We start from the raw sequence: 24446 nt of genomic DNA, 5'->3' as shown, positions 1-24446 counted from the left end.
AACAAGAAAATGGTTAGTACCAACCGAAATCCTCTCACCCACACTTGAGCAAGACATCCATAGGCACAAGTACACACTCGGTACATATCTGTACCTACAGCATGTTGCAGCAACGCACTCTTCTGAAATCTGATTTGTGTGTGCCTGTGCTCATGCACACTTAACAGGTTGTAAAATAGTTCTTTTTAATGAATGAATGGATAATATTACACTGAGTTAAGGTACCACAATTGATTTTTAACAATTTCTCTATTGATTTAGGTTGTTCCTAATTTTTTGCATAATAGTGTTTGTGAGTTTGTGATTGTTTTCTTAGAATAAATTCCTGGAAGTAGAATTGTTACGTACCACAGGATGTGCTTTATTTTCTATGTGATAAATATCCCTCACTGTCCCCCAGAAAGATGATACTACTTTATACTTGCACTAACACTGTGTAAATGGCCAGACCCCTGGAGAAAACACCCATGTTTGATGAAAAGAGAAAACCTTATCTACTTTAAATCACAACTTGAGGGTCAACAGAGGAAAACTAGCTAAAAAATGATTATTCATTCAACCAATATTTTTAGAACATAGCCACCAAAACAATATATGAAGAACGTAAAGGTGATGGTGATGGTGATGATGGTAATAGCTCCTCTGCACCAGGAACAAGCTCTTTTCTCATTTAACTCTCACAACAATCCGATATTATTGTTCTCAAGACGAGCTAGCCACTGGATATTTACTATGCACTAGGCATCAAACTAAGCACCATCTATAGATTATCTCATTTAATTTCACTGAATCCTCGCAAATAATTCCTACAAGGTAAATGTTAATACTTCCATTTTACAAGTAAGAATATTTTTCTAGATTCTCAAAAAGATTAAGTAAGTTATTCAAGGTCTTATAGATGGTTGGGGTGGAAGTTTACACCTTGTAGAGATAGGAAGAAACATACATAAATAAATTGGATGTACCAAGGTATAAAAATTACTAGTCAAATATCTACCTACCCCTGGTTCTTCAGAGTTGCATGTTTTCACCATGTTTTGAAGAACATCAATCAGTTGGCATAATAGTACTCCATTATCAAGTTCTTCCAATAATCTTTCTGCCTTAACTTCAATACCTAAAAACATATTTCAAAGTTAAAATTCTTCTAGAAACTGTAAATTCAAACAATAGTGTTAAAATTTAATTAAATGTAATCAGAGTAGGGCTGCAATACTAGACAAATATTAGATCAAACTATAATTATTTACTTAGAAGGTACAGTTAAAACAGCAATTTCAAATTAAAAATAAAAGACAACTGAAACACAAATATCTGTGATTTAAAAGTGCAGAAAAAAATAAAGAAAATTGATATGTACTTTATTTCATTTTAAAAAGACCAAAGCATTTCATATTTCAATATTCACTACTGAGGTTAAGTTCTGATTCACTGCACATTACTACTGCTTATTGTTTAAACAAGAAAAATTCTCTATAAATAAAATGGACTTTGTTTCATTTTAAAAATTAAAGACAGTAACATAACAAACACTCAGGGAATATCAACTTTTCACCTCTAAAATACCTTCTTTGAAGGCTTTATTACATAATAAACATTTAAAATATTTTTCCAAACCAAACTGATACCAGATATCTAAAGTTAGTGTTTGTTGTGTTTTTAATTGTCTTGGGAAGGCCAAAGATGAGCTTTATGTATTCCTTTTTACAAAAACCTTGCAATGCTACATGAACTTCTGTATTAAAGAGAGAATTTTCTTCTGCAGAGAAAGTTCGGAGCACTTATCATATTCTTTAACTGAGGAAAACGATATGATGCCAGACATTCTCTAACCTGTCATTTCCTCCTAGGTTTCATATACCTCTACCCATTAATGCCCTGAGGACAGGTAATCATTTTTAACTGCAGTATAAATTCCACTCAGGATCCCATGCCTCATACAAGAGTAAGGAAAAAGAAATCAGTAAAATATAGATCCCAAAATAAGACCCATATACTTTAAAAAAAGATCTTAACATTAGCAGTGAAAATGTTCAAAGCTTAATGTCCTCTTCCGTTAAAACTCAAACATCCCTACTTTTCAAGCCCTGTGGGTCAGGGTGACCTGGAATCTCCTCAGCTAGAATATTAGCGTTGAAAGAACAAGGACACTGAATATTTTCATTCACTGGAGTATCATCAGCATCTAGAACAATCACTCCTTGACAGAGAATAAGGTTCTCAATAAGTATTTCCTGAATAAGAGAATACAATTTTGAGGATCTTTTCAGGCCTTACCTAATAAACCAGATAACCAGATGGACAGGTCTTCTTGCATCGGCAGCAGGGTGGCTTCGTGCCTCACAGCTATCCACTCATCATACTGACAAACATCAGCCAAACCTGGCCCGTGTCTGGGGGTCAGAGGACTCCGTGGACTTAGAGGCAGGTCTTCTCCAAACCATACCTAGAGAAAACCCCAACCAACTGAATGGAGGCAGAAATACATAAACTACAAGCAAACTATTAGTCTAGATGCTTGAGAGATTTTCAACATTCAACACTGTGGCAAATGTTAAGTGAAACCCTAATTAATGAACAGATGCTACCATCAACCCAAGAGGATAAAAGTCAAGAAATATTTTTACTTCACTTGTTAGATGAGTAAATTTAACAGATTACCTGACCAGAGTTTCAGCATCTTGGCTATCAAATGGGTTAATGATACTTGACTTACAAGATACATCTTTGTAACATCTAGTATTGGGCCTAGCAACATTTGTTAAATAATGGATAAATGATTGAATGGATGCATAAATGGCATTTCGTAAACTTTAAATCATAATAAGAGTACTATCTAAAAAAAAAATTCTAAATAATCTGGTCTGTCATCTGATTTTGTATGGCCCACACGCTAAGTATGGTTTTTACATTTTAAAATGAAATCATTGTTATATAAGTACCTACATAATTGCCTCAATTTTGCCTATTGACTCACAAGCCAAAAATATTTACTACCTGGTCAATCCTTGGTTTAGAATAAAAATTGACATAAACATATTATCAAACCAACAGCTAAACATTTTGAAATTTTGCAAAAGCTTGAAGATTATTTAGAGAAAAGACTATCAATTCTCAATTCAGAAAGGGGTAATTAGAGCCCAAGTGAAGTGACGAGGGGGTTCTCGTGGGAGGGTCTTTTGAAAGGAGGGTCAGAGCCTGAATGAGATGAGAGGACAGCCCTGTGCAGTGTCAGCCCCTGCGTAGGATAAGGAGGCTTTCCCCTGGGGACCAAGGGGTAATGTCCCAGTGCAGGGTGTCAAAGCTCAAGTGCGCCAGCAAGGGCTTCGTCAGCTCAAGGTGGGGGAGGCAACAACAGCAGAAGACTGGTTACATACATGGAGATTTATCTCCATAACCTGGGAGCCAGGTTTCTCACTGCCAAAGAAGAGAGGTGCAAATACGCAATGAGAGAAAATTAGAAGGGAGCCTATGGTGTTAGAATGGAATTTCTTTTACCAGAAAGCAAAGAATGGAATTTCTTTTACCAGAAAGCAAAGAAATTCTCCAAGAATGATGCGGACACGCCAAAAGGACACAGAAGTCAGCCTGAAGTGACTTCTCTTGGCTAAATCAAGAGCAACTTAAGCATCAAAATGATATAAATGGATAACACACTGAATAAAATAGACAACTATAAATCCAAAAATATAAACAAATAAACAAATTGGAATTTTGATCAGGACTGGAATTTTTACATAGTTTCAAAGTACTTCCTCATAAAATACTTATTACAAAGGGGAAAAAAGAGTAATTGTACAATGGAGAAACCTGACAGACAGCCTCTTAACCAAGTGACAAAAGTGAACACTATCAATAATGACAAACCAAAATCCCATGCCACTTGACAGGATGCAGTGAGAAAACATAGCAGCCCTCTGTGATATTCCTGCCACAGATGCCCAACCTGAATCTAATCATGAGAAAACATCAGGCAAATCCAAATTGAGGGACATTCGACAAAATAACTGATCTGTAATATTATAAAGGGTCATGGTCATTAAAGACAAAGCAAAGACTGGACATTGTTTCAGACTGATAATGACAACACAATGAAAACCGTGATTCTGAACTGAACATTATGGGGACAACCGGCAATATTTGAATGTGGTCTGAGTATTACATGGTCATATTATACCAATGTTAATATCCTGATTCTGATTACTGCATTGTGGTTGTGTAGGAAGATGTCCTTATTGGTGAGAAATACACACTCAAGTATTTGGAGGTGATGAAACATCACATTGGCAACTTATTCTGAAATGACTCAGACAAACCAGTATCTCTGTACTATACTTAATAATTACTTTGTAGGCTTGTGATTGCTTTAAAATCAAATTTTAAAAAGTTTAAAAAAGAAAAGTGTAAGTACCAAGTAATACCAAGTAGCCTTACTTACTTGATTTCTAAAACTAGCTAACTTTCCCCCTAAAACATATTAAACTTACTGAGGTTTATTGAGTTAAGTCTTACGACACCAAATCAAAAGTCATACCACCACCACAGTTAATTCAGATAAACGCTGGAGAAAACAACTGTTTCTAATCTCCCATGAGAAATAAAGTTGCTTAAAAATAAAAATCTTAACATCCATAAATTTAAAAGAAAAAAAAAAGGGCAAGGAAAGAACATAAATATGTAATACAAGAGGCAAGCAGGAGTAGCAAAACTAAATAAAAATACCCAAAGAATAAGAGAAATATAAGTCACTTGAGGGACATTATTTCAAGAATTGAGGATAGGAATTGGGGAATGAACTCCCAACTATATGAGGAACCTATAAAGTTTTAGGAAAAAGACAAGATGGTATTTATTTCCCTGAATTCTCTTAAATTTTTCAAAGGGAGTATAGCAAAGATTTATTATCTAAACCTTTTCTTCATAAGCATGTTGTATTTCTGTTTGTAATCCCAGAACTCAGTATAATACCTAGCACATGGTATTTAGCCAAAAATATTTGTTGGTATAACTGAGGACTAGATATCAGCAAATGATTCTGTACCACCAAAATCAAGATGCATCTCACAATCAATAGTATTTTATAATCAGTGGAATATGTTATTTGTCTTTTAACCATTTGGCAGACCTGAAAAAAGGCAGAGCAAATGCAAATGTTTATCAAGGAAAGATGTACATAAGTTAGGAGGGTGGTTTTGAAAAAATTAAGTGTGAAAACAAAGAAGCTAACATTAATAAAGGTCATTCCAAATTCTTGCCACATTAGGGAGAAGAGTATTTAGATTGTCCTATTATTGGAAGCAGAAGACTATAATAACCTGGGGTTAGTCAGGTAGCATATTAATATTGTTAGATATTAATAACAAAAAACACATGTATAATGGTTGTTCTAAAACATGCTGAAAGCTGTCATACTGCAGAAATTCTCAATTTATAGGCAGTCTATAGATGAACCTGAGCAGGTACATAAACTTGTTTATATTTACGGAAAATTTTATGCCTGTGTCCACATGGCCCTTTTCTGCAATATACATTCTAGCAGGCACTTTCTGTGTGTTATTTCACCTTACCGTGTTTCCCCGAAAATAAGACCTAGCTGGACCATCAGTTCTAATGCATCTTTTGGAGATAAAAATTAATATAAGACCTTGTATTGTATTGTATTGTATTGTATATTGTATTGTATTGTATATTGTATTGTATTGTATATTGTATTGTATTGTATTGTATTGTATTGTATTGTATTGTACTGTACTGTACTGTATTCTATTCTATTCTATTCTATTCTATAAGACCTGGTATTATATATTATATTATATTATATTATATTATATTATATTATATTATATTATATTATATTAATTATATTATATTATATTATATTAATTATATTATATTATATTAAAATAAGACGGTCTTATATTAATTTTTGCTCCAAAAGATGAATTAAAGCTGATGGTCCGGCTAGGTCTTATTTTCGGGGAAACATGGTAGAAGTATGGAAGCAGAGATTCAGAGAAGTAAAATAACTTGCCAGAATCTCACAATCAGACTGGCAGAACTAGATCAGAAATGCAATCTGATTGATTCTAAAGTTCTCATTTTCCAAGACAAATTTTATCATCAGCTGCTTTCATCTTTCTTTCTAGGTAGAACTTCAATGTGATTTTTACCTTTAAGTTAATAGTCAATCATGTTCTATTTATAGCAAAGAAAGAAAACTTAAAGGGATATAAGAATAATACAGCAACTACTGTACCAACTCTGGAAATCACCCACATGTAAGATTATTTTGGTTTGTCTCATTCCCATCTTGCCTCCCCCCACCAAAAAACAAAGGAACAGAAAAAGTAAAAACCACTCTTTAAATTTTAATAATTGTTTCTTTACAGGCATTTATAGGACACATGTACAATTATCTAAAATAAAAAATTCAGATTTGTTTTCACGGAAAGCTCTTTAACTATAAATATATACTAAATTGTAATGAGGAAAACTATAAAATATTCCAATTCTTTCCCCAGAGTAATATAAATCAGATGGACCCACCAACCTTAGGGTATTTTTGATTCTTACAAATATCCAATATGGTATTTGTGATTCCTACAAATATTCAACATAGGCTTAAAATTAAAATATTCTCAGAAATAGAAAGTCAAAATATAGTACTCCTGTTATGAAAATTTGATGCTTTAAAAAACTAGTACATACAGTGCAATAAATAGATGTATTATAGAAACGTACATCTGAAAACTACATAATTTTACTTTTACTAACCAAAGTCACACCAATAAATTTAATACAAGTTTTAAAAAACTGAAAAAAACTAGTACAATAAAAAACCTTTTGATAATTTTAGTATTTTACTAATTATTACAATTGTATTATATTAATCTCACAATTTAAAAATATTTTTTCCAAGAAAAACACTTACTTGAATTGCAGGCTGCATGGTCTCAATACTGAAATGAAACTGCTTTTCTGAAAAATAGAACAGAACATTAATATGCACACAATGACAGCTTTCTTATCCTTCTAAACCCTCAGATTACAAGGATTCTGATTTATTTGAACACCTGAAACTTTTTCTTCTAGTTGGAATAATTTGACTATAAAAGAATTCAATAATCACTCCTAGCTTCTTAGTTCATAAAAGTACTCCTCATTTGAAACAGGAAAATCTGAAACACATTTTAATATGTAGTTTTTGGCACTAGTATCAAAGTAATTGTTTTTTCTAGGATAGAGAAGTGATACAATAGAGAGAACAGGCTCCCTCTCCCTCTCCCTCTCTCCCTCTCTCCCTCTCTTTCCCGACTCTCTCTCTTCTTTAGCTAATCTACCAAAAATGAAAATGCTGGTGGGACGTTTCACTAATTTTATGATTTCAAGCAAGCCAATTCTTGAAATATCTGGCTTCAAAGGAATTCTTGAAGCATAAAGTTAAGTTTACGATAAAACTTAGCCCTATAAAAATCTCCAAGAAATTTCCCCTATAAACATAATGTAAATATAATATAAATACAAATATCACAATAACTGATACTAAAAGTCAAGTATCTCTCATCTGATCTTTACATTGTGATCATAAAGTTCATCTGGACTTTGTATAAATTCACAAGCTTAACCATAAGCTTCTTTTGCCAGATGATACGGTAACAAACTAAACATCAATTTTAACTATGAAACAAAATTCAATGTCTTTCTATAATAATTTTTCATAAGTGAGTTTCTCCATGAGGTGCTAAAAACAAAAACACAAAAGAAACAGCAGAATTTAGCTCCGAAGTAATATTCTTGAAATCTACAAGGAAAATAACACACAACTTGAATTAATTAAGTTAGGTTAAATAATTCTTTAATGTACTTTCAGAGGAAAAAAAAGTGAAGAGTTTAAAAACACTCAAAATAATTAACATATATAAAACTTAGGATTTTTAATTGCTTATAGCAGCATAATACAGTAGTTATTTTTTACACCAGCATGAAGCGATTCTAAGAAAAAACAAACAGTTTATAAGGCTAAAATGCTATCAGTTTCCAAAAGTTATTTTCTTCTCTAAGTTATACCAGACATACCTCATGCACAGTGCCAACTATATATATTGCCTTCCTTTCAGGAACATTTCTCCTGGTACCAAAGTTGAACTTGAGCTAAACCCAACTAAAAAATCTAATATTACATCATATTTTCTTTGCAGGAAAGCAAAAGGACAGCAGAATGTCTTTTTTGATGTCATTTTCCCCTCTCTACCACAGCAAAAGGCCAAAGCACAACTGAGCATTACTAATGAGCTTGTTATGCTTCCCACGAGCTAAGTCCGTGGGGAATACATTTTCCTTTAGCATAAATAATCCTTTGTCCCCAACAAAGATCCACAGTAAGGAGCTTCCGAGACCATTTTTTAAAAATGCAGCAAAGAAGCTGCTCCCATTAAAATAAGGAGTCCCACACAATCAGACAAGAGCTGGAACAGTTGGAACTGCCAACCCCAAACAAAAGAAGGCCGAAATTATAAGGCGTGTGTGCAAATCAAGAACAGCGACACTTTCACAAAGAAGCTATCACAAGAATGTTCAGTAGTTGCACTTTTCGTGGAAAATTCAACAAAATTAGTTTTATGAAAGAAATGAAGAATTTGTGTACAACGTTCGCTCAAACTTTAGCAGAAAAGCCTTTTTTATATATACTTCTTGAATCATTCCTTCTTGTGCAATAGAAAGAACTGCTTTTAAGATGACAAAAAGAGAACCCATCTGGATTACCTTTAAAAAGAAATTCTTTAATAACATACTCAGGTAAGTACTCAGGTAAATTACAACATAACTTCTTATGTGATGAAAACCTATCATGTACATAGATATATGGTTTGACAGGAAAACTTTTATAAACTGATGAGATTGTGTCAGTGAATCATCAATTAATTCATGAGTACTCCTTGTGTCCCAAACACTAAGGGCCAGTTACTGATATTTTCTAGTCATTCATTATTCTCTTTCTAAATCATTTTTGTGTCTCAGGCATTTAATCCCCAAAGCAGCAGTCTTTTCTATAGTAAGCCCCAGCCCTCAATCTGCATCACAATTCACAATTCTTGATTGCTTCAAACTCATTTTAGTACGTATTTTCCTATTTCCTATCTTTCCCTGAAAGTCTCAGTCTCTATTTTTTCCCCCCCGTAAACCAACTATACTGAATCGGCAACACTTCATTTTTGAAGCTACATCTTAATTAGAAACTTTTTGGCTTTATTTTGTTTCTATTTTTGTCCTTCTCTTTTTGGAGACGTCTCCTTCAAGTGTTTGCTTACTTGAGGAAGTCTTTTCCCTTAGATTTGGAGGAAAAAAAGACCTCTCATGTGACCACGTCCAGACTATATTCTGACCCAGCTGAGAATCTTGCACAAGACAAGGAGCTTACGCAGAGATCATAAGTGAAGACTACTGCTCCACTTAATTTTCGAACCTGGGAGAAATGTGAGAAACACAGAATGTGCTCATCCACCTGAAACAGGAACAGGATCTGGGCCTAATCCACTCATCTTAAAAAGTTTGAGTCATGGGTCCTCAGGGCTATTTTTGGTAAGGCTCTTCACACCCATGTGACTTCAGATCCCGATGGGAGAAAATGCCAACCTGTTGAACGGACCCTTTGCCCCACAGCTGTAGGCTCTGAAGCTGAGTACATTTTTACTCCTCACCCACATTATAGGACACGGTGGGGAGGGCAGAAGGTGGCATGGCTCAGTCCTGGTACAAATCAAGGGTCAACTTAGAAAAGAACAGCAAAAGAAGCTAAGAAATAAGGTAAGTTTCTTAAGAAAAATAGTAGCATCAATGGCCACTGCAACGCATATACGTTCAGCACGCAGCCGGTACACCATAAAAACGCCAAAGCTGGGACAGTGGTGCCTACTGAGAAGCAGGAGGAAGATGAGGTTGGGGAGGGATGGATAGAGGTACTAGTAAGACCTAATTCCAAGAAGTGGTGAGAACACAGGTGTTATTATACTAGTCTCTACATGCCTTTCTGTATGTGAAAACACATTTGTTTTTTAATAAGCTATGAGAAAACTAGTTGAAGAAGATATCCTCTCTGATTTGTTCAAGGAAAAAAAAAAAAACAACTTTCTCAGCTTTAAATTTTTTGAGTAAAATATTTCCTGATTGCCTAACAGAAAGAAATAGAAATGCTATATCCATACTAAACATATTTCATATTTGTGCTAAAGTAACTCTCCATAGAAACAGCACTGCGGTAGAAAGTAGCTGCCCCAGCACCTATTAGCTATAGGCCATTGAGGTGGTTAACTTCTCTGAGCTTCAGTATTCCCATCTGCAAAATGGGATACCACCAATTCCCTCATACGGTTGTTGTCAAGGCTAAATAGGATGATACAAATGAAGTACCTGACACACAGCTAGCACTTAACTAGTGAGTTGTTGTGAGTAATGAGACATAATTATAGTTCCTTTATTATAATTTATCAGTTTAAAAAGATGAGAAAACAAGGCTAATAATACTTAGAAAATATTAAATGTAATTTGGAAAGCTTCTTTTACTATCATAAAAATAAATATGATAGTTATCATGTCAATGAAAGTACAAGCTTTATCAATGAAGGTTTTCAATGAAAGTAAAAGCTTTAAAATACCCACATCATAACTAGGGGGATACTGAGACATGAATTTGTGACGTCCAGTTCTCCTGCTAGAACAGAAGTCTCCGGGAGTTTATCCCACATAGGTGCTCTGCCCCAGTCAGCCTGTCTGTCCCCTCACTGTCCTCAGTTTTGCTCATTTCTGTGGCTCTATCACTGTTCGGGCTACCTGCTTTGTCATGTGGGGGGCACTCATTTATTCAACAGCATTTACACCCTTTACTGAACTAGGCACACAAGCAAGAGACACAGTGATGAACATGACAGATGTGGCTGCCTGTACGGAGCTAATACATTCATTTGTGTACGTAGGGAATACACACATGGAACACACAATGTTAAATCATAGTTGTGAAGGAAAGAAGAGAGAAACATCAGGGGCCTACTTGACACTTAGAGTGGTGAGAAATGGTTTTGCTGGAGGAAAAACATGAATTTGAAGAATGGTAGGAATTGGACAGGGAGAGAGAGGAGGAAGAGTTTTATGCATAGAGCGTAATTTTTTGTAAGGACTCTGGACACAGAAAGAGGTTGGCACATTCCAAGAACGGAAAGAAGCCGGTATGGCGGAAGCTGGAGAATGTGTGGCTTAGGGCAGGGTTGAGAAGGCAGGCAGCGGCCCCCATCACACAGGGCCATGCTGAGACAATTAGATTTCATTCTACGTGCAGCGGGAAGCCAAGGAAGACTTTTCACCCAGGGAGAAACATAATCTAATTCATAGGGTTAAAAGAGCTGAGAGGGAGAGAAAAGCATGGGAGTGAAATAGTGACGGGTTTAACAGAAAGCAGGAGAAAACAGAAGGAAGGGTGAACAGAGATCTGGGAAAAAGCACTAGGGGAAACAGTGAGAAAAGGAGGAACCGAGAGCAAAAGAAATGGAGCATGTAGGAAATGAGCTGGACAGTAAACCTGGCAGGGGAAGAGTCAGGAATCCACTGCAGAGTTCAGTGACAACTGATGGTGACTGAGCTTGAATGCTGACGTGTCTCCACTGCGGAGAAGCGGAGGCATGTGATATCTATTTTGGAGTTAAAAGCAAGACTTGATAATGGTTAGCGATGGAGGGGTGAAAGTGAGGGATGTAAGAGCAGAGTGAAGTGTCAAGAATGATTCCCAGTTTTCTGGCTTCAGCAACTGAGCAAATAGATGGTGGTAGCAGTTACTGAGATAAGGACGACGGGAGTCTGAACAGACTGAAACGGGGCTGGGGGGTGCAGGATAGACAGGTCAGAAGTGTTTGGGTCATGGTTAATTTGAGAAACCTTTAAAGACACTCAAGTGGCAATATCAGGTTGGCAGTTGGAAATACTAATCTAGAGCTAAAAAGAAAGTTAAGGAGATAGAAATTGTCAGCAAACACTTGGGAGGTAAAGCCACTGGAAAGAACGAGATGACCTGAGAAAGAAATGAAGAACGAAGAAAGCAGTGCTAGGGGTCTAAGAACAAGTCCTGTGAAAATCCAACATTTAGACATGAGAGAAAGAGTCAGCAAAGGAGATAGGGAAGGAATAATTGAAGAGATCCCTCCTCTTCTCAACTAATCCAGGAATATAATTTCTTTGATTTACCTCTTCCCAGTAGCCCTCCCTGATCCACCTGAATTAATTGTATCTGTAGCTCTTGAAGTCACATAGCATTTCTCTCAATCACTTGCCTTTACAGTGAGTGCTTTATGTTATTTTGAGTTTTTTCTGTACATTGCTTGGCCAAGTACAAGTTCCTGGACTGCTGTTGGACATAGTGTTGACAGAAGTATCCAAGCCTAGGAAGTTTAGGAAACATTTTGGTAAGAGAAATGTGAAAATTGCTAGGAAACACTGGGTTGTCTCCCTTCTCCACAGAGTTTGTGCCATAGAAGAAATATAACAGCAAAGCTCGGAGGCAGCCACGTAGTAGATGAGTGTCTGAAAGTACACCTTTTGTGGTATTATTATTTTTTATTTTTATTATGCAACCTGAATTGATCAATTGACTTTGCCTCTCACCCAACATGGCCAAGGAGAAATAGGTCAAGCAGGCTGCCTGATATACCAGCAGAATCACTAAGAAAAAAATTACTAGGACTGGGGTGGAGGCAGGGGGTCCAAGTACACAGGATAGAGTAGCTGTGCCAAGGAGCAAGGATTCCTGGGACGGTGTGCTACTCAGGGATTCATACGACTGCCCAGTGGGCAGCACATTTCTATTACACTTAAATAAACTCCATTTGTGGTAGACAATATAATGGTCCCCCAAGATGTCTGCGTCCTAATCCCCAGAACCTGTGAATATACTGCATTCATGGGCAAAACAGACCTTGCACATTGAGTCAATTAAGGACCTTAACATGGGAGATTATCCTGTGGGCCCAGTGTAATCACAAGAGTCCTTAGAAGAAAGACGCGGAAGCATCAGAGTCAGAGGAGGCCATGTGAGAACAGAAGCAGAGAGAGAGAAGGTGATAGGTACCATGATGCAAGAGAGGCAGAGAAAGAGGCGGAGATTTGAGTGATTATGCTGCTGGCTTTGAAGATGGAGGAAGGGGCCCAGGAATGCTGGTGCCCTCTGGAAAACGGAGAAGGGAAAGAAATGGACTCTCCTCTGCAGCCTCCAGAAGGAACACGGTCCTACCGACATCTTTTTTTTTTTAAAGCTCATTTCAGATTTTTGTCCTCCCAACTATAAGTTAATAAATTTGTGTTGTTTTAAACCACTAAGTTTGTGGTTATGTGTCACAGCAGTAATAGGAAACTAACAACACTTAAGTGAAGAAAGAAAGATTTGTCCAGAGGGTCAAGACATTTGACCTAACCTAGAGAAAGCAAAACATGATTAGAAGACACAGTGAGCCCAGTATGTTGAAGCAATGAGAAAAGGACACCAGGTTAAAAAAAGAACAGATGCAAAATTTACAGGTAAAACCCACTGTGAGTGCAGTGTTTGCTATCATCACCACCATCACCACCATCATCAACATCAAATGCTCCTGCCTTTGTGTATCTGAGATCACTTTTCATTCATTCACTCATTTAAATATTTACAAAGGTTTCCTGTGTTTCCCATCTCGGGGAATGACACCAAGACTCACCCAGTTACCGAGGCATCCTTTATCCCTTCCTCTCTCACACCTCTACCTCTTCCTCAGCCGAAACAGTCAATGACCATATCTTGTTGCTTCTACTTCTAAATTTTCTCTTCAGTGCCTATAACCACTCCTCTAATTCAAGCTGCCCTCATCTTCCTCCAGGTTTACTGAAACAGCCTCCAACCACTCACCCTCTCTCCAGCCTTTTAAGCCTCCAACCTGTTCTTCATGTTGCAGCCACAGCGATCCTTCACAAACTCCCGTCTGAGGACATGGTACTACTCTTCTGCTTACAGCCCTAAATGCCTCTTTACTGCCTTTGAGATAAGGCCCATACTCCTTAACAAAGCAAACAAAGCCTTACAGGATCCCCTCCAGCCTCATCTCTTGACCCTTACACGCCAGCCATATTGAACTTTGCTTAGACCACCATGCTCTCTCATTTCTGCGTCTTTGCACAAGCTGACCCATCTACATGGAACACTCTCTTCCTCCTCTTCCAGACTCGCTTCTACCTGTCCTTCACATTCAATTCCTCTAAAGAGTGCCCCTGAATCCCCTCCCCAATGTAGGTTATAGAGTGATATATGCTTCGATTTTACTGTACTCTATATTTCTTAAAATAAGATCCTCAAGGGGTAACAGTCTCCATCCCTTCTACTTCTATGTAGAAATCAGTGCTAAAATTAATATTGGGATTACTCCTAAATACAATAAATATTGTATTTATAACTAAAAGGAATATGAAACAATAATGAAATAAATCTGTGGTGTATTCATTTAGGGGAAAGGCAGCTTCCCAAGCCAGATGAAGACTTTAAGAGAAAGAAATAAGATTGTTACAGTTTAATAAAACATCACGTATTATGTGTAAAATAAATATAGAGGCTGTTCATTTGCTGGGAGTCTTTGATTTTTTTATTTGAAATTTTCTTCTTGCACTGTTTGGCAGAGATTCAACCTGAATAACTTAATTTTATATTAGACAGAATTATTAATTTGTCATGAAATGTGGGATACAAAAATATTTAAAAGAACTTAAAATCAGTTTTCCTTTATATATCATAGACTAAAAGACTCTATGGAAAACACACACACACTAATATAAAGAAATGTAAACACAATAGTAAGTATCCATTTGCAGAAAACTGCTCAAATAACTTAAAGGACATTCAGACAGTGGATTCAGTTAGCCATTTAAAAAATAAGGTAGAACTGCATCTACTAATATTAAAAGACATTTATTATATCTTATGCAACCAAAAGCAATCTGCAAGGCAATATATATAATTGTTACTGGGATCACAATGTTTTCTAAATTGTGTGTGTGTGTGTGTAAAACAAAAACTTCTGAATATATTTAAACCATTTCTCAACAGCCAATTTTGTTTTGGGAATCAAAAATATTAACAAGTCATCCATCAAGGGAAAACAAATGTTATTAGGTTTAAAACTACATAAAGTGAGCCCTTCACTATAGCTAATATTACACTTTTTTACAGAAGTTTATGTTATGTGATAGTAGGCAGAAGTTTCTATCAGTCAGCACTACAGCAATATCCACCATATTACTGATGGTTATAATCCGGTAAATTCCTATGACACTTTCATCAACAAAGATGAAATTACGTTTAGCATATCTACTCCACTTTATTACATTCTAGTTCTTTGGAAATTAGTAATTCATTTATGAAATACATGGTAACTTTCTGTTAAAACCTCCTCTGTAACAATGTAATAATATGAGAAAACTTTTTTAATTTTTAGGAAAAATACTAAAGAAATCATAATTTTGTGGCATTTCTCTATGGCAGTTAAACTTCAATTCAAAATAGGGAAACTCAAAGTGAAACAAGTTTCCTATTCTCACAAATCCCACGTACATCACGTGGTTCATTAGGTATGTAAAGATGTATCTGATATCAAAGTGTAAAAAGCAACAAATAATAAGTAAAACACACACACACCAGAAATGCCTACACGGACATGTTACTGTAAGAAATAAAATATAATAATGCACAGTAACCTTAATCCGTAACTTTCCTCATTTACAGTTGGCTTGAAAAAAATTATTGAAATAACAACTTCCTTCTCTTATCTCCACAAACTTAAAATGAGTCACAGGGGGAAAAAAGATACTAGAAGAGTGCTGTTTAGTAAAAATATAGTGAATAAGCAAAAACTAAATGGGAAAATATAAATTAGGAAACATTACTTCAGAACTGACCAATTCTCGCCACACCAATTGGACTCCTTTAGTTTTTTAGTAATATCATGTATATTGTTGACATTACTCTCATCACACACTTTGATTTACCATCACAAGTTATTTCTCATTTTTTTCCATTAACAAAATATTCAAAATAAATCCATACCCACAGCAGAAATGAACCTGGGTCCTACGAACAACTCTGTATAGAGAAGTTGCTTAATGCTGGGAATATAAATGTAAGGACAGTGTGATACAAAAAAGAAGCTGGACGTTGAGTGAGACAGTCTGGGTTGAATTCTGGTGGACCTCAGTAGGTTATTTCCTTTCTCCCAGCTTCAGTCTCCTCACCTATAACATGCAGGTAACACCAACTACACAGAATTACTAAGAGCTTAAAAAAGAACAGAAGTAAAGCACCTAGAACACAGAACCTGGCACATTCTAGGCAATAATGTATTTGATAAGAGTGTTTAGTATGGGCCGGATATTTAAGTGCTTGGCATGTATTAACTTGATCAATGAATAATTACTATCACTACCTTTGGCACCACCTTCGCTTCTGCTCCTCTCCACCCTTTGGAGATAACTTGAAAATTTTAATCCAAATTAAACAGCACAGAAATATTAAAAGCTATGTTTCAGGCACTGTACTAAACTAGTTATACGGATTATTCCATTTAATCCTCACAACAACCCTGACATCAATAAGGTAGGAACTATTATTAACCTTCTTTTAGAGATTAGGAAATGTAGGCTTAGAAAGATTAAATAACTTGCTTAAGGGCACACACATAGTAAAGTCTGATTTCAGAGCCTGCATGCTTAGCAACGCTGCTACACTAAAAAGACATACAATTTTTAATTCAGTAACCTCAAAAGCGCAGACACCTACTATTCATAGTCCATTAGTTTTCAATGAGTTTTTGAAACAAGAGTCAGATAGACAATATGTATCATTATCTACACTATCACCAGAGTTTCCACTTTTTCATTCAGATCTATTCCCATCTCCTCCCAAAGGGAACCTGAGCTGGCTGAGAATTCCAATTCTCGCTCACTTAAGAGCCGAGAGAGGTGATCAGATAGCAGCAGTTCACAAACTGCTTATCTTGAGAGAGTAGTTATTAGCACACAAACGAAGCAAAACCTAAACTTCTGACCTTGACTAAGTCTGCAAAACACCATCTCTTCAGTTAGTAACGACTGAATCAGCTTCTCCGCCCATACATTCCACAAGTACTCTAAATCGTAAGAGTCAATCCCTTGGTTTGAAAAGATTAGTTAGGAGCCGGGGGTGACTGCATGGGTAAGCATTCCCTTCAAAACTTTCCTCCCAATTCCAAGGCAATCTACAACACCCCCCCCCCCCCGCACCCCACGCAGCCCTGCAAACGGAGGAGTGTGGGTAGAAAAGCATCACTCGAACCTCCAGTTACATCTCCTTTTCTGTCCATTTGGGAAATCTGGGCCTCGCAAGGACTGGAGACGACAAATAGGGAAGAAAGTGTAGGAAGAAATGGCTGTGGCGTTCTCTTTCCAAGGTCTGTGACTTCATCAATTCTTCCCGAGGGTTTCTGTTGAAGAATCCATTGACCCTAAAGATGCTAGGCGCTCGGGGATGAGGGTGCTCCTGGAGGCCCTAAACTAGCTTCAGGCTCTGATCCCGCTTTGGGTTCTAAAGCAAGGACCGTAGCGGCTCAGAAGCGCTTCCCCAGCCAAGCACGCCTGCACCTGCGTGCGGTCCGCCACGCCAAGCACACCTGTTGCCCCTCGCACAGCACTAGAGTGGGCAGGTAAAAGCAGGCGTAACTTCACCTTGACCGCCCCAGGAACCAATCAGAGCACGCGGCTCCCGCAGCGGCCCAATCGCAGAGCGTCCTGGATTCCGCGGCTTGGGGTCCCACTCTAACTACCACTTCTCCTCCGCTGAGCGCAGGGGTTTCCACAAACCCTCAGGCTGCAGCACGGCTGCCCGGCATAGGCGAGTAGAAATTCGCGGGGGAAAGAGAAGGCAAACGGAAATACTCACCCGCTCTGCCGCAGGAAGGTTACTTCTCCCTGTGGGACATCTCGGCTCAATCTGTGCGGTGCCTGCACGCCCCAGAGCAACCGCCACCACCGCCTCAGCCTTAGGGTTTGCCGCAAAATAGCCGCCGCCTGTTTCGAAGGGACCAATCAGAAGGCGGAGAGTGGGTGTGGCTGGAGGCCCCGCCCCCGGGGTCCGCCCGGGAAACACGCGACTTGCGCGCGCGTCTCCGTCAGACGGGGGTGCCACGCCTTCCGCCGCTTGGCGTCCCACATCTTTGGTGGCCACGCTTCTCTTTTTACCGGGAGACTGAGTGGGTTGGTTACAGAGCAAGTCCTCCCATCTGGCCCCTCAGCGGCAGCCAACAGTTCGTCCTATTAGTCACCATAGGGAGGAGAGTTGAATCAACCTCTTATCCTGGAATGTTGCCCTGTAGAGTTCAAGGGCGTTGACCTGTTTTATCCTGATCCGTTAAGAGCCCCTCCCAACCTTTAATCCACTCGCAATCTGGCTGTACTGAGGTCGCCATGGTTTCCGGAGACAAACTGTCACGCAGCAGGAATGGGAGTCCTGAGTAGAAACCTTTCAGAAGAAAGGCCCCTCTTCTCCTGATGGGTCGGGGTGAGGGATGGAGAGGAATCCAGTAACTCCAGGCCACAACTGAAAGCAAAAAAGGGATGTTGGCACTTCCTTAAGAAAACACAGGCGCCAGGGGAGAAAAACTAACCTCAACACAATGAGATATGCTTACCAGCTCAGAGGGTTGAGATTAAAATAGAGACTGGGCTTAAATGTAACAATAGATAGGTCTGTAATAACTGTAAAGGTGGCTTGTTAATAGCAAAAAATAAAAAAATCAATGGCCAAAAGCCTGGATGTCTAGGCCCTTCTCCTATTGTTAGTTTAATTTTGTCAAATCATGTCACATCTCTGGGACTCCGTTTCCCATCTGTAAAGTGTGGGGATTGACCTGGAATGATGGTCTCTCTCTAGCATTTATTCCATCATTCACTCATCAAAAACAGGGAAGAGGTACTGCTGTTTGCTGAAGAGACTAAAATGAAGAAGATGGTCCCTGCCTTCAACATGCTCAGCAGCATGGTAGAGGCTCAATCAATAGAAGCCTGTGAAAGAGGGAACATCTAACAGTCTTGGAGGGTGATGGTCAGAGGTTTGAAAAGAGTTGACTTTTGAAGACTGAACAGGAATTTGCTAAGAGGGAGTATAATTGGGTGTAAGGAGTGTGTTAAAGGCCCAGAGAACAAGGTTCCAGAGGTGTGGGAGTACCTGGAATGTTCTGGAAATAATAGCTTTGAATGACTGAAGTTTGGGGATCAGGAGATAGATGAGGCTAGAGGAGGACGCACAGATCAAAGGCCTGGTAGGTGCTATGGAGTTAGATTATTTCTTGCAGACAGTTGGGATTGATTCTAATGAGGAAATGGTATAAACATATTTGTGTTTTAGAAAAAATATCATTTTCAAGGATTTTTGAAGAAAGGAGTAAGACTGGCAGCAATTCCAAGGCTTAAAAGATGACAATTACCTAAACTATCTCAGAAGGGATGGTGAGGAAGAGGTGTCTGGAGATACCTAAGAGGCTGACTTATCTGGACTTGGTTATTATGTGACAGTAATACCCATCTAAGGAATACAGAGAGAATAGCTTTGAGAGAAGCATAATGCATTTTGGTTTGGGGTATGTTCAGTCTGAATTGTGAGCAGAATGGGTAGGTAGAGGTATTTTGAAGATATTTGGAAAGTTAGGTCTGAAGCTGATTAAATGGGTGCCAGAGATAACAGATTTGAGAAATCAATTCAACAAATACTATCGATCACTAGCTCTTCACCAGACTCTACCTTGACACAGGGGTCCTGTGCTCACCAAGCTTACCTTCTGGGGTGGGTGGGTGAAGATAATCATCAAAAGGTTGACATTTAAGTGGTAACTGAACCTGATACCTGACAGTGACAGTGGTTGTTGCTTTTTCACAGAAGTCGATTCCAGACCACTTTGCTGCCCATGACTACAATAGATGATTTTCACAGGATCTGTTGTTCCAATCAACCTATGTTTTATAGTGTTTATATTTCAGACAAAAGGGCAATTGTCATAACCACTTCATTTAGCCAAATGTCAAGTAGAGTCATGGCTTTAAATTGGATTTGTTGAGCCCTAATATCAAAATATGTACACTTCTCCACAGAACCTTGAAAATAAGTAAATTGTGTTACATAGATCTTGTTTCATGAGTCATTAGTTCACAGTTCTTTTATTCTTTCGTACATGCATACAATGTGCCTAAACATTTGAGTACCACTTATAAAAGTTGAAACTATGCTATATGAATCATATACACAAACATTCCTCTCTCTCTCTCTGTCTCTCTCTCTCTCTCTCCCCCCCCTCCCCATCCCCACTACTTAGTATTTCTAAACTACTTACTGTAACTTTGGCAATAGGGTATTTTATGGCTGCTTTCTTTTTATTTTCATTGTCTATTTGGTTTGTCTTGGTAACTTCTCTTCTTTATAAAGATACAAGACAGTATGTTGGAAAGTGAATCCAGAGTCAGTCTGTGCAAATCACTTCTCTTCTCTAAGTGCATATTCTTCACTGGTTAAATGTGGGGATTTGGTGAGGAGTTCCCTTCTAGATGCTTGGATTTTTGTTGCTCTTCCCTTCTGTATAAAGAATAAAAAAGTTCTCTTTGTTTCTTTCCCAACCTCATTTTTACATCAATTCATAGTTATACCCTACTCCCAAAGTGCACTCACCATCTTACCTACGTTGGTGTTAACACTGCAGTTAGTAATTGAGGGTTCTACCTAATGAGCTACAATATACTTTCATGTGTAGATTTTCTAATTGGTAGTTAGGTTAATAACCATATTGTAGAGACTCTTGCTTTACTTGAAATTGACATGGTTATAACATGCAGCGCGAGCCTCATCAGTTTGCTTCCATCAGATGACAAAGTCTATTAGTTCTGACTTTCCCAGAATTGTGAAGATGTTCCCCACTTTAAGAAAGTACTGTGCTTATAAATCTAAAATTTAAGTTATTACATTAGGAATAATCATTCATCTAACTACACATCTCTACAGAATACAGAAGAGTCTCTCATACTTATAAAACCCATGGATATTGAAATATGATTTGGCTCTTTCACAGTCCTACAGAAAAGCTCTACTGCTTAAAATATACCATAGCTGGAGGTATTTTATTTTTGCTTTTGATCGGTTTATTAGTTGTTCTGTTCTACATTTTGTGGTTGCTGCTGTTGTTGTTTTTAATCCTTTTCCATTACTGTCAATCTATGGATTGTGCCTTGAGTGATGTACTGGATAAAATTTTGCAGCAATAGAGATCTTTATTCATCCACAATTAAACTACTCATTCTGCAGATAATCTATTGATAGCCAACCATATGAAAAACAATACTAAGCTCTATCTTAAAGGAACGTTACCAATTTATGTTAACAGATATATATGAGGTCTGACAATTAAGTTTGTGACTTCATCCTAGAAAAAGTGCTACATACCTCCTTGTTGAGTATCACTATGGTCACCTTAGAAGTACTCCTCTTGGGAAGCTATGCACCGATGTCAGCCCTAGTCCACCCTTCAAAGCAATTTTAGAACTCTTTTTCTGAAATGACCATCAGAGCTGTCATCATGTTACCCTTGAAGTCCTGAATGTCATCAAAATGTCTTCCTTTCAATATTTCCTTTATCTTTGGGTAAAGACAGAAGTCATTGGGGACCAGATCATGAGTAGGGAGGGTGTTCCAATATAGTTATTTGTTTATTGGCTAAAAACTCCCTCACAGTAATGCCATGTGAGCTGTTGCATTGTCGTGATGCAAGAGGCATGAATTGTTGGTGAAAAGTTCAGGTTGATTTCGTCTTTTTCATGCAGCATTTTCAGTATTTCCAAATAGTAAACTTGGTTAACCGTTTGTCCAGTGGTACAAATTCATAATGAATGATCCCTCTGATATCAAAAAAGGCTAGCAACATCATTGCAACAAGTTCGGGAACCTAATTGTCAGACCTCATAAGTAATGCAACGATGTAAAATTTTATTACAGTTGTTATTAATACTAAAATATTAATATATGTACATAGTGGGTTGAATAGTATCCCCTCCAAAATTCATGTTCACCTGAAACCTCAGAACATGACCTTATTTGGAAATAAGATTTTTGCAGATGTAATTAAGGTAAGGGTCAAGATGAGGTCATATTGGAATGGGATGGGCCCTGAATCTAATCAGGGTGTTCCTGTAAGAGATAAGTTATATGTGATAGAAAAAAAAATCCTCAAATTGACTTATGAAAAGGGGGAATGATTGGCTCATGTAATTGAAATTCCTGGCTAGAACTACCTAAGCTTTAGGCAAAGCTCAATCTACAATTTCAAATAATGTAACCGGAATCCAGTCTCAAATGGCTCTGCTTTTTATATTGGTTTTATTGAATTCAGACTCCCTCTGGTTACAAGATGGTTTCCAGCAGTTCAAGTTCTACATTCTCTTAGGTTCGAGTCTAACCAAAAAAAGTGAGTACCTGTACAGGTATAGTTAGGCTCAACTCAGAAAACATAACCCACTGTAGGTGCTTCAAAAGGAGGGGATTTAACACAGGAGTTTGTTTTCTGAAGAGATGGAAGAACTGAGACAATCAACAGGAGCAGTTGAGAAAACTTAGAGATGAGCAACAGTAGGAAGCCACTACATCTTGGGCTTAGAGGGTCAAAAGAGTCGTCCAAAAGGCACGGCCACCAGCACTAAGGCAGGGTTTGCCCAGTAGGAGATGTAGTCATTACCGGATATGCCATGTGAGGCAGAGAGAGCAAGAGAGAAATACCCCAGCTTTTGCCTTTCTGTCATCCAATCTTCCACCAATTGCACCTAGCCAGAGCCAGCTGATAGAAGAACCTGCAAAATGCAGGGTTAGCCCTCCCTCCCAATATGAGCAGAGGCAAGGGGAGGAATGATCGGAACACAAATAGGATGTATTATTTAGGTTTTGGCTCTGATAATGCTATATAATAAACAACTCCCAACTCTCAGTGGCTTACAGTAATAAACATTGATTTTTCTTGCTTGTGGATCTGTAAGCTCATAATCAAGGGAAAGGGCTCTGCTTAAAACTGTGTGTTGGGTTTAGGTCTGTTCCTTTTATCTCTCGCTCTGGGACTTGCAGTTATCCAGGGCATCCTCTTAACACGGCAGATGGCAAAGTGTAAGAGCAGCAAGCAGAAAAAAACATGTCATGTCTCTTAAGGACTCAGTTCAGAACTGGCATACTGTCACTTCCACCCACATTCCATGGCCCAAAACAAGTCACATTGACATGACCAACATTAATGGGCCTGGACAAATACTCCGTCTACTCTTATGAGAGGCACTAGAAATTCACAGGCAAAGGAGCCCTGGGCATATAATTCTATTACAGGGAGAGAGTGAAGAATTTGGAACAATAAATACAACAGACATGAGCAACTGACCAGCACTACCTGCCTCCCAATAAGACTCCAGGCAAAATATCTCATTTTCTCTAAATGGGTCACATGCCCAATGCTAAACCATTCACTGTGGCCTAAGATGTGTGATGCTCTGATTGCTTATGTCTGAGTCAGATTTCCAACTCCTAAGCTGGGGTTAGAATCAATTCCATCCAAAACACAAGGACTAGGAAAATGAAAGGGTGTGGTCCCCCTGAGGAAATCAGAGTACTCTTGTCATAAGTAAAGGCAATCAATTCTGGGTGTCCAAAAAGAACAAATACTACAATAATTAACACCCAAATGTGGTATGTGATATTTGACAATTTACTGAATGTGTTCTTTTCCACAATAAAGAAAAAGAAAGAATAAATTATAGATTTCTTGTTAAAAAAAAATAGGAGAAAGTAAAAGTAAAATTCTGCTATAGAATGAAATCAGTTGTTCATATCCTGTAGTCAGATTCATTAATAATATGACTGTCCATAATGTTGATACAAACTAGAAAACCATCACCAAGAGAAAACAATGGTGAAGCTAGATCAAGTCAGAGGAAAGTACAGTGTAGAGGTCATGTCTTCTTGGGAGAAAACAGCAACCTCAGCACTACTGGTATTTTGGGCTAGATAATTGTCGTCTGAGATCATTCTGTTCATTGTAGGATGTTTAACAACATCCCTGGCCCCTATTCACTAAATGCCAATAGTATCTCTATCCCCTGTTATGACAACCCAAACTGTCTCCAGACAGTGCCAATTGTCCCCTGGGAGACAAAATCACCTCCGGTTATAACCCATTGGAATAGAGGGAGAAAGGAAAGGGAGAGAATGAGGAAAACGCTTTGTCTTTTTCCCATCCTGTCTTCGTTTCTCACTGAGTTGAATAGAACATAGCATTCTGGGAAAGGTATTTTATCTGGACCTAGAATTTAGGCAGGGGCAAGAGACAGGCTGGAGTAGGACCTGAGAGTGA

The 24446-nt window shown here is 38.0% G+C and overlaps 1 protein-coding gene and 1 long non-coding RNA gene across 3 annotated transcripts in view; one reads left to right on the top strand and one right to left on the bottom strand.

The window, feature by feature from the left end:
* Nucleotides 1–18643, bottom strand: part of GAS2L3 (growth arrest specific 2 like 3) — a 34867-nt gene extending 16224 nt beyond the window's left edge. Inside the window, exons 1-4 of one of the 2 annotated variants that reach the window (XM_019732206.2) lie at nucleotides 17966–18643; nucleotides 6932–6978; nucleotides 2278–2446; nucleotides 1002–1117 (exon numbers count right to left, since the gene is read on the bottom strand). In XM_019732206.2, coding sequence (XP_019587765.2) covers nucleotides 1002–1117; nucleotides 2278–2446; nucleotides 6932–6949 — 303 coding nt within the window. In that variant the 5' untranslated portion in view covers nucleotides 6950–6978; nucleotides 17966–18643. Of the gene's footprint in view, nucleotides 1–1001; nucleotides 1118–2277; nucleotides 2447–6931; nucleotides 6979–8076; nucleotides 8376–17965 lie in introns of those variants that run through there. The other variant, XM_019732207.2, reaches the window with a different exon arrangement.
* Nucleotides 9651–14624, top strand: LOC141568827 (uncharacterized). The gene is made up of 2 exons (XR_012492043.1): nucleotides 9651–9804; nucleotides 13887–14624. It is a non-coding gene; the product is annotated as an uncharacterized LOC141568827 (long non-coding RNA).
* Nucleotides 18644–24446: the final 5803 nt, after the last annotated feature.

The sequence above is a fragment of the Rhinolophus sinicus genome, linkage group LG02 (genome assembly GCF_036562045.2).
Source record: "Rhinolophus sinicus isolate RSC01 linkage group LG02, ASM3656204v1, whole genome shotgun sequence".
In the NCBI taxonomy this organism is placed as follows: domain Eukaryota; kingdom Metazoa; phylum Chordata; class Mammalia; order Chiroptera; family Rhinolophidae; genus Rhinolophus; species Rhinolophus sinicus.
Note: the sequence above shows the minus strand (reverse complement) of the source record. Positions and strands in the feature narration are given on the sequence as shown.